General features: G+C 36.7%; 1 protein-coding gene and 1 long non-coding RNA gene across 2 annotated transcripts; one reads left to right on the top strand and one right to left on the bottom strand.

Annotated features, from left to right (window-relative positions):
• Nucleotides 1-235: 235 nt before the first annotated feature.
• Nucleotides 236-9288, bottom strand: LOC107829281 (uncharacterized). Its single transcript, XM_016656757.2, has 5 exons — nt 8948-9288; nt 6583-6699; nt 3348-3382; nt 1267-1367; nt 236-520 (listed from the first exon to the last, which is right to left on the bottom strand). The coding sequence occupies exons 1-5, from the start codon at nt 9130-9132 to the stop codon at nt 434-436; spliced, it is 525 nt and encodes a 174-aa protein (XP_016512243.1). The 5' UTR covers nt 9133-9288; the 3' UTR covers nt 236-433.
• On the top strand, nt 3389-4871 carry LOC107829282 (uncharacterized). Its single transcript, XR_012711734.1, has 2 exons — nt 3389-4508; nt 4643-4871. It is a non-coding gene; the product is annotated as an uncharacterized LOC107829282 (long non-coding RNA).
• Nucleotides 9289-10091: the final 803 nt, after the last annotated feature.

The raw sequence follows: 10091 nt of genomic DNA, 5'->3' as shown, positions 1-10091 counted from the left end.
GAAGGACATTTGCCAATGGTAACTACCATCTCAAAGGTTCTTTCTCAACTTCTAGAGCATCTAAACTGCTTTGGAGAGAAGAGGTTGAGAGGGTGGAGCAGTTGTGGTTTCTAAAGCTTCAAGTTCACATAACTCTTGCAAGTAATACTTCTATCTGGTGGTATTATTCAAAGCGAAAAAAGTCCAAGTTAAAAAGTCAAATTTACATGAGCTACGGGGAAAATAAGAATATGAATTTGAGTAATGAAAAATAAAACGTACTTTACTAGAGCATGATGTGTCAATTGTAAACAGAGTAGTCCCATCAAATTTGGGATAAAGTAATTGGCAAGATATTCTCCTTCATTTTGATTTCCGGTAAAAGCAAAGTGATTTCCAGACATGATTGATCAGGTTTTGACTTTGTTAAAGAAAAAACATATATATCATAGGCCTATGATTCTACTCCATATGGGAGAAGTGCAGCAGCCACAATCCTTCCTTCTTCATTTAAAATGTTGTAAGTTGATGCAGCATTTCTCTGCATCACAGATGAAGTAAAGAATGTAAGCAACATAATATGGATGAGGAAGAAGATCAAGCTCTGATCAACGAATATGTGCAACAAAACATGATATATCTAACAAGCGACAGGCTAGCAAAACAAGGTTTTAGAGTTCAAATAGAAATTTGTTTTTTCATGTGAGTAGTCTGATATCACTCCACCAAAATATGTGTGATTCAATTATGGGTTCATTGTGTCTATTAAGAAACATCTTAAAAGTTTATTTTGTAAAGAACCACAATGAATCGGAAATAATATGGTTCAATGATTGCATTGAAAATTTAGAAAAGAATGAGGAAGAGAAAAGCCACTTGCAAAACATTGGCTGATACATGAAATGTTTATGCTACCATAATACTCATTCAGAAATTAACCAATAAGAAAAGCATTAAGTTAAATGTCACTGTTCTGGCATTGGTTTGCTGGCTGGCTAATCTAGTTGTATTTAAACTCCTTTATGTAGGTCCAGGAATATCAAAGAGTTCCACATGTTTCCATCTTCCAATAATAGTTTTTAAAAAAAAGTTCCAGAGACGTTAAGTAAATGGTGGGGGTATGATGCAGTAACCAAGAATAAATCTTGCTCAGAACTTCTATGGCTACCCATCTCATCTATCAGACACAATCTGACAATTACTGAAACAGTTGTGCGTAAACGATAATATAGCCCCTTATTTTTAGATTTTCATAATAAACACAGATTGACAGAACCATATACTTACAGAATCAACTGCTTCCAATTTCATTCCAGTAGAACGAATAAAGGCACGAAGCTCAGGATTTACTGGTTGAATGTACCTCCCGCAGCCAAGAAGCAGAATCTCTGCAATGAAGTTATATTAGGAACAAAGACAAAGAAGAGCCTCATACCAAGAGTAGTATAAAATTTAGAAGATAATCATTCCTTGACGAGATCAGGAACAGAGTCAATACCCATTAGGTTATATGATAATCAAAACACACGTTAGATTTTTCTGTATATTTTTTTATGTCATCAAAGATTTTATAAATGCTTGCACTTGGCCAGTGCGACAAAACATAACTACAGATTGTGAAAATCCCCTATTATATCTAAAATTGCATCAACATCCTGTACAATAACCAGGTTGCACCAAAAAGCTAGCAACAACATGCATCTTTGTTTAAGGCTATGTAAATTTCTCCTATGGCCTTCAAAAATTCCGTCATTGCTTTCAAGCCAAACAGACCACCAAATGGCTTGAGGAATGGTAATTAATTCCGAGTCTTTAGTGATTTCTTGCCCAACCCTTCTTTGGTCCAACATTGCAGTAGCTCCAAGTGGATTTGGCATGGTCCAGGACATGCCAGGGATTCAAGGACATGCTCCACAGTTGACTAGTAAACAATGCAAAAAGAGGAGACCAACATCTTCCACAAAGAGTTAGTCATGGTTTTTCTGTACAATTCGATTAAGCAAATTCATAACTAATTATGGTGTCCGGGCCAACTTGCATGCACCTTGATTATTCTAGTGGGTACCTACTAACTCCTACCACACAGATACCGGCTAATTCTACCCACCAAGAGTTACTCATGGTTTTCACCTACTTCATTGACCACTACGCCACACCCGTCGATGCATGATTTTCTCAAAAAATTTATGCTTAATTTTCCTTCTACCCAAACTCTTCAAAGCTAAGGGTGTTTGTTAAACATCCATAGTTCTCTTTCTCCGGAGGTCAAACAAATTACTGCATCCTGTTCAACTTAAAATACTAATGATTTTTTAACAAGTAGTAGTACTTAGACAAACATCACCCAGCCCTCTTTTTTTAAAGTGCAAAAACCACACAAACTTAATTGCAAGATACTTTGAAATAATCAATCAACCTTGACCACCAGGTTTTTTCCTCTAACAAGTTATTGGCAAACACAAACCAAACAGAGCAGAATATCAACACCGCACAGCTGCAACTATTCTTCCTAATACTAAAATTTACCATCATTTTTCCGATCAAAAATAGGTTTATTAATCAAATATTTTAAGAATAGCTAGATCATACCTTCTGCCAATCTATTTTACATACTTTTTCTTTTTATTCATGCCAAGAATATTAATCGCCATGAATACTCAGAATATCTAATTACCATGAATAATCATGGCTACTTCTCCAAGATCTTAAATCAGTATAAAACAACTATAGTTTTTGACTACTGGCTGTGAGACAACCTCCCACATATTAAACTTTGCACCTTTAACTGGTTGATTAAAATTTTAAATCATTAACCCCCTTGAATTACAAATTCAAGCTTTTTCCTTGATTTCAAACAATACTAGCACAATACAGGTGACATAAAGGGTATAACACTTTTCACAAATGATGTATCAAAGAAGAAAGATTAGCCTATGTTAGATGGCACATCGAGTTCAGCCAAGAGAACCCAACCAAAGCAAAGTAGTAAATCGTTCTCACGCAGGAAACTGCACCAGACAAATTTGCAGCAATCTTACAGTGTGATGTCATCAGAACTTGCCACACACTAGCATAGTATTTTCCCCTTTTATGTGGAAGAAGAAGCATAAAGCTGTGTACCACTAAAGATTTCAGAACATTTCAATCAATGCTGCTAACTTGAAAGGAAATAGGGTAAATAAATTTTTAAAGACATAAAAAATAAGATAAATTTGCTTGGTCCCTGCTAGAAAAGGAACAACAAATTAGACATGAAAGGTCCAACAGAATGAGCACCATAACAATGTTGTACATGAACATGAAGGTAGGTGCAGAGAAACATCAGCTGAGCATCGCATTCTTCAAAAATAGACTGACTGGCTACTCACCTGGAACTGGCCGCACAGTCTGGAAGATAGATAAGCTGCATGAAGCACGCACCAATGGCATGTCAGATGTGACTGTATAACAAATTGCAAAAGGAAACATCTGATATTTTTTGAGGGGAAAAAGCGTTTCATAAGTGATATACATGCAATATAACTAAAGAGTTGAACTTTGTGGCACAGTAAAATGTCCAAAATTATGTAATACAAGGGCTGTGGACATGGTACTACTCCCTTTAGCTTTACCCCAAATTAAATCTCTCGCTTTGACCAGGCTAATAGCCTGCTTCGCCAAACTTCCAAAATTTGCTTATTCTGAAAAGTGCTTTTTATCAGAAAAATGCTTTTCGAAAAAGTACTTTTGGAGAGTAGCAATTTGTGTTTGGCTAAATTTGATATCACTTTTGCGAATATTAAAACAGAAACTTGTGTTGGCCAAGATTTCAAAAGTGCTTACGGGGAGAAGTTTCCCTAAAAGCTTGGCCAAACACCTCAACTATCTAAAATAAGCACTTTTGGCTTTGCAGAAGCTAGGCCAAACTAGGGCTGTGCATTTGGATCGGATATCCGAAATCCGATCCGATCCGCTCAATTTCGGATTTCGGATTTCGGATTCGGATTTGATTTATTAAAATTTCGGATTTTCGGATTGGATTCGGATTTGTATAGTTTGAACCCGATCCGATCCGAAATCCGAATTTATTAAGGGAAGTATAAATACTAATTTTATTGTTAGGGTTAGCCGGTTAGGTCTTATTTCATTCTGCTGCTCCATCACTTCACGCCTCACACCCAGAGAGGCAGAGACTGCTGGCTGCTGCTCACTTCACGCCTCAAGGCTCAAGCTGCTCCTGCTCGTCGCTTCCTCTATCTCTTCTTTGTGTTCCGGCGACCGGCGACCGCACTGGTAAGACACTAAGACTCACTCCTTCTCTCTCGTTCTCTCTCTTTCTCCCCCTTTCTTAGAGAAGGATGACTTATTTTCTTATCTGTGTGTCTACCTTTTTGGGCTTGTTCATGTTTATTTGCTTTACATTTTACAGTATGAAGGAGTATGAAGAGAAGGCAGTGTCACTGGCACTGAATCGCCCCAAGCTCCAAGATCTCACCAATAGACTCAAGGCTGTTCGTCTGAGTTGCCCTCTGTTTGATACAGGACGCTGGGTGAGTGATCCAACACCATTATACACGACTGTTATATTTCTATGCTTATGAAGTCATGTACCTTAGATTATACACGCGTTACGATTGTGCTATGATTTACTTACACACTGGTTTTTCTTTCTATGCATCATTAGGTACGGAATCTGGAGCGATCTTATTTTAAGATGTGGAATCTCTATTGCTCTGGCCAACATCCTCAGCCGTTCAAAGTGACAGAGAACAACATGGAATTTCCTTATGACCGCTAGATGTAAAAACAGTAGTCTAAACGGGATTGTAGATAAATCAAAGAGCATGTGAAGAGCTATTTATTCTAAATCAGTGTCTCACTATTATGGTATTCAATGGTGAGTTTCAATCTTATCTTTTGTTGTTGAATTTGAAACTCTCATGAAGTATATTAGTTGTAATTAGTATGCCCATTCTAGCTGTCCAAAATCTCGAGTTTACCCTTTGTCCAAGGTAAAAATTCAGTTACATGACCACACTACCTTTACCTAAAAAGGCCCAATGGTGAAGCAGTTGCGCAATGGTTGGAAAGGAAGGATCATTATTCCCTCTTTGGGTAGTTAGTTTGTATTTTTACGGAGGTGAATGGTTCGTCTTGATTGTATTTGTTTATCTACAAGCAATTGTTGATGTTTACAGCTTGACTTTATGCAGGCCTCAGCTGATGGATGATCCTGGTAAAATCATTGAACAGTGATTAATTTGTTAATTGAAAGATGCTACCGAGGTTTACAGGTATATGAACAATTACAGAGGTACTCGAGAATACGTTTCCTCGAGAATATGAAGAAAAAAGTGAGTTTGAAGCTTATTAATTGAAAAAGTTAAAGGACAAAGGTATAGTAGTCACTAAAATAAACAGAAATGATGGTTTAACTGTTCTGAAGAGGAGGTTTAACCATTTGGTATCAGCCACCTACCCACACCTACCCACCCTGACTAATGCCGAGTTGCATGTTTCTCTCATTTACTTAGGGCTGTGATTTACTGATCCTCTCATTTTTTACTAGTGCAGTGTTGCAGAACTTGAAAGCGTGCCAGGAATCAGGATTGAGTGCGATGGCCAGAGAAGTTGGAACGTGGAACTCTTTTGTGTAGTCTATTAAGGAATTCAGGTTGAGGATTTCAGTTCATTAGACATATATTTGAGATTTCAGTATATTTTGTTTTGTTATGAAGATTGTGTTTTGTTTATGTAATGGATTCTATCACAAGAATTAGGATTTGCAGCTTTCCTTTTCTTGTTGAATTATAATTATTAACTATGTGTATGTCAATTAGGACTGATGTTCGAGAACTTTGTTCACAAGAATTAGAACTATAGAGATGACCAAGAACTATGTGGATTAGGACTGATGTTCACAAGAATTAGAACTATGTTGAATTGAACTGTTGTTTATGTTAATTTTGTTCTGTTATGAACTGTTGAATCCGATCCGAAAATCCGATCACCAAACCGATCCGAAATCATGCAATCCGATCCAATCCGATATAATTCGGATCGGATTCGGATTGCGTTTTGTGGAATCCGAAATCCGAAATTTCAATCCGAAATGTGCTAAATCCGATCCGATCCGATCCGATCCATGCACAGCCCTAGGCCAAACAGGCTACAAGTTAAAAAGTGAGTGTCGACTATTGTATAGTTTATTATTCATCGGAAGGGGCACGTGAAGATATTAGTAATTTTTAGCTTTGCAGACCATAAGAGGAAAAAAGTTACATAAAATAGTGTAAAATTTGGATCCCTGTAATTACTGTTTTTGTTTGACATATGACAGAATTTTCTTTCAAAAGAAATTGGACATTATGAAGGGAATATCAACTAAAAAGAGGAATACAACTTGGAAGGATGGGACATTCTTTCACCCTGCTGTCACTTTTTGGTCATCCCACTGAGCTACTAGGCATCAGCTCCTTAGCTTCAATTGACTACAAGCTAAACCAGACTGAACCACTTCGATTGGCCAGTCCAATCCAAATGTATAAAAGGTTTCCCATGTCTAACCAGCTTATAGTACATTCAAGGAAGGTACCAGGTTCAATGAGGAGCAAAAGTAAGTACCTTTCTGAAGTAACCTCCGAAAGTTTCTTGGGATGCCAAGACATTAACAAGTTGCCAACACAAAGCAAGCTACCTTCATAATGTAGACCATTAACTTTGAACCCGGTATCAGTAAACCTATAAGGAGCCCAAAAAAACTATTAAAATAATCAGGTACTGATACATATTAACATGTCTTGCAATCCAAGAAAAAAGTGCCACAACCAAATTCTTGTAAGAAAGAAAATCTGTTAACACGAAAATTTTGAGTCGGCACGGACTGAGGCCATCTGGCCATCTTCTTAGGCTATCTGAATTGAATCATGACCACAGCAAAATTGACCACGATACGCAGCCATGGGCACCCAGAAGAGACCCTTTGAGGCTTAGTATAAATCGTGGCAATGTGGCCTAAATGAGATTAGCCCAACATCCATCCTAATGGATTAGTAAAGGGAAAAGTCATATAGGGTTTTACTCTATGACAACCCAGTCAAGTAATTGCCTCTCATTGAAGTGGGAAACGAACATGTCAGCTGAACATGGAGCTAAAGGCGGTTGGTGACTTAGTCAAGATGAAAAAGGCAGAATCAAGCAAGCAATGAACCATCTCAACATTAACTAAATGTGCCGTACTTTTACGAAACAAAAGCGAGCACGTTAAGAAGGTGGTTTAAATGACTGACCCTGTAGCTATAAATAAGACCATTTGTACATAGAATAGATATCATCCATCACACATACAACACATATCAACTCTTTTCTATTAACTCAATTCGTTACAAATTTCTATACACTTCAAGCTTTAACATCTCTCTTAGTCCAAGCATTTACATCCTCTCTTCACATGCTTTCATCTTAGACTCACGCCAATCATACCCAAGACTTTGTTACCAGGATTTTGAAATAACCTAGGAACCCATAGTAGGGACCAGAGTCCCCTCCTGAATGTTAATCATCTGATTTTACTGGGAATCACTGGTGTGAATTAGACCACCTCATCCAGCCCAGCAAACTCAGTATTTTCACCAACATGGTAGTACAGGGGCTTAAAATGGAAATGATACCAAATTACCATTACTATGAAAGCAGGGCATTAAGCAATAAAATTAACAAAAGAGAGCTAAAGAAGCCATCCACCCAGAGGGTTATGAGGCTATATAGTATATCTATTGAACCAGCTTGGCAAAATTTAAGACGTAAAAGCACAAAACAGTCCACAAGCCTAGTAATACTAACAAGATAGCCCACTAAATTTTATAGCTTGATTTGTACTCCCCAGAAATATCATACAACCAGACATTTTTCTTAAGGACCACATCTTGACTCACCCAAAGTCAGTACGAACATTTCAAGATTAGTACGTGTGGTATTTGCCATATGGTGTGGGTGATTTCCTAAATTTTTTGATAAAGGGTGTGGGTGTTTTTTTAACTTTTCTTAGCTTTTTGCGGTCCAAAGGCAATGCAAGTTTTTGGTTAACACCTATTGTAAAGCTAAACAACAACTGAATAGCAACTTTAATTCGCTGATTTCTCCCCTCCTCCAGGATTCTTTAAAGCTGAGAGAAAACACTGTGTTTATTAGTAACGGTCTTTTCTATCTACATTTCTATATATGGGTCTCCTTTTTCCATCCTTCATGCCCCTCCACAAAAACAACAGCCAAGCAAATTTAGAAAGCTAGTAGGAAATGGGAATAACTTTGAAATAAGTCTCCTTTCTTTATGTTTGATATAAAAAGTAAATATTTATCATTTGATAAGGCTGATTATCAGAAATATAGAGCAATAATGACATTTTTGATTGACAATTGAACAAATATTTGAAAGGAAGTAAGGCACAAAGGGTAAAAAATAAATCTCTGCTAGTATGTTATTAAACTGCAAATGTAAGATGAAACTAAAAGTTCTATACGCTCACTGAGACAATAAACATCCGCAGCAAATACATAAGTGGTCAACTAGCATGCCTAAGCTGCGTGACGAATTCTAACCAAAGTAATTATGCCATTACTTGCCTCATTGAAGTAATTGCAATTTATTAGTTTCTGAACTTTGAAGAGTTTTGCTCAAATAATGCTAAAAAAATTGGTTGAGTTAGCCACCAGATACGAGGCAAAAAAAGAAAAAAAGCTATCTGCCGGTGGAGGTAGTAGGTACCGATGGAACAGTCGAGCAAGCTGGCTCGGTCACCAGAGTCATAAAAAAATTGAACACTAGATACGACGTAAGATACCTAAACTAGAAGAAAACAAAATTGCATAAATTGTTCTTCAAATGAAATTTAGCTCAAATAGGTCATAAATACTCCTAATTTGACAAGAAAATAACCGCATACAGAAAATAAGTAAGAAACTGATTAAAGAGGGAAGAATAGGGAAGTACTGTTGGAAGCGCAATTGATCTTCAGGAACATTATCGATAAGATTGATTTGATCGTAAAGTGAGAATGCTCGTCTCAGTGAAGGCAACGGTTGATTCAACGGCATATGGTTAGGGTTTGGGGTTCCCTTCCTCATAGCTCGCATCAACGCCGGCAGCGTCGCCACTGCTTTCTGTCTCACCGCCATTTCTCCCCTACCTTCCCACTTTCCTTCTTTCCCATTGAGGTTCCAGAAGAAATTAAGACATCGTCTTTCTATTTTGACTTTCACCCCCTAAGCTTTTGCCTATCGTGCAATAACACAACTCAATTATGTGGAACACCGTACTAACCCTTAAATTTTCTTTTCTAGGAACCCTTTATTTATTCTTTTTGTCAGTTGGGACAATAATACAATCAAAATTTGCCCATTTTTACCTTCTTACTCAGTTTGGCCCCCGAGCCATGAATATACATGCAAGTGCCGCAAATGAGTGCCACTTTATAGCTTGTTGGATTGTTGTTATAATACGAATCTAAATGCGATTGACAAGAAATTAAAAGATAGAATTTGAGAATAGACCCAATAAAATTATAAATACAAAATAATTAAAATAATTAATTATCCAATAATTACATAACAAAATAAATCTAAATTATAGGAATACCTTCAAGTTGAAGTGTGATTCCACTTGAAAAACATATCTTGAATAAAGTTGTCATCAACAATGGCAAATTACCATTATATCATTCATCAAAATTAGTTCCCCTAAAATAAAAATCTTAAGGGCTATTTATACTGGAGTGGGTACTAAAAATGAACCAAATATCCCTAAGCTAATTCTAAGAAATTAAGTGTCATCGCTTATTACAAGTATAACCTCCAATTACACCGTCTTCAATTGATGGAAAATTGCACGCATAACCTCCAATTGCGAAAGACATCCAAAGCGCATATTGGTTATCTTGGGTCGTATCATGTTATACGTCGTTTCATAATGTATAGTATTGTATTATACTGTATTGTTTGATAAATGCAATTTTTGGATAGATTGCATTATTTGTCGTCGTTTCATGATATCACACACCAATAATATAAAGAATAAACTTGTAACATTACTAATAAAAAAATAGGATATGGAGTAGAATTATTATATACAAAAGTAG

The sequence above is a fragment of the Nicotiana tabacum genome, chromosome 7 (assembly GCF_000715075.1).
Source record: "Nicotiana tabacum cultivar K326 chromosome 7, ASM71507v2, whole genome shotgun sequence".
Classification (NCBI taxonomy): domain Eukaryota; kingdom Viridiplantae; phylum Streptophyta; class Magnoliopsida; order Solanales; family Solanaceae; genus Nicotiana; species Nicotiana tabacum.
This window is presented reverse-complemented; position numbering and strand designations above follow the sequence as displayed.

Coding starts and splice junctions, on each gene's coding strand:
- LOC107829281 (XM_016656757.2), bottom strand. CDS start 9,132: ATGGCGGTGAGACAGAAAGCAGTGGCGACGCTGCCGGCGTTGATGCGA. Junction 1,368..3,347: donor GACTGTGCGGCCAGTTCCAG/GTGAGTAGCCAG, acceptor ACTTCATTGCAG/AGATTCTGCTTCTTGGCTGC. Junction 521..1,266: donor AATTGGAAGCAGTTGATTCT/GTAAGTATATGG, acceptor TCTGTGATGCAG/AGAAATGCTGCATCAACTTA.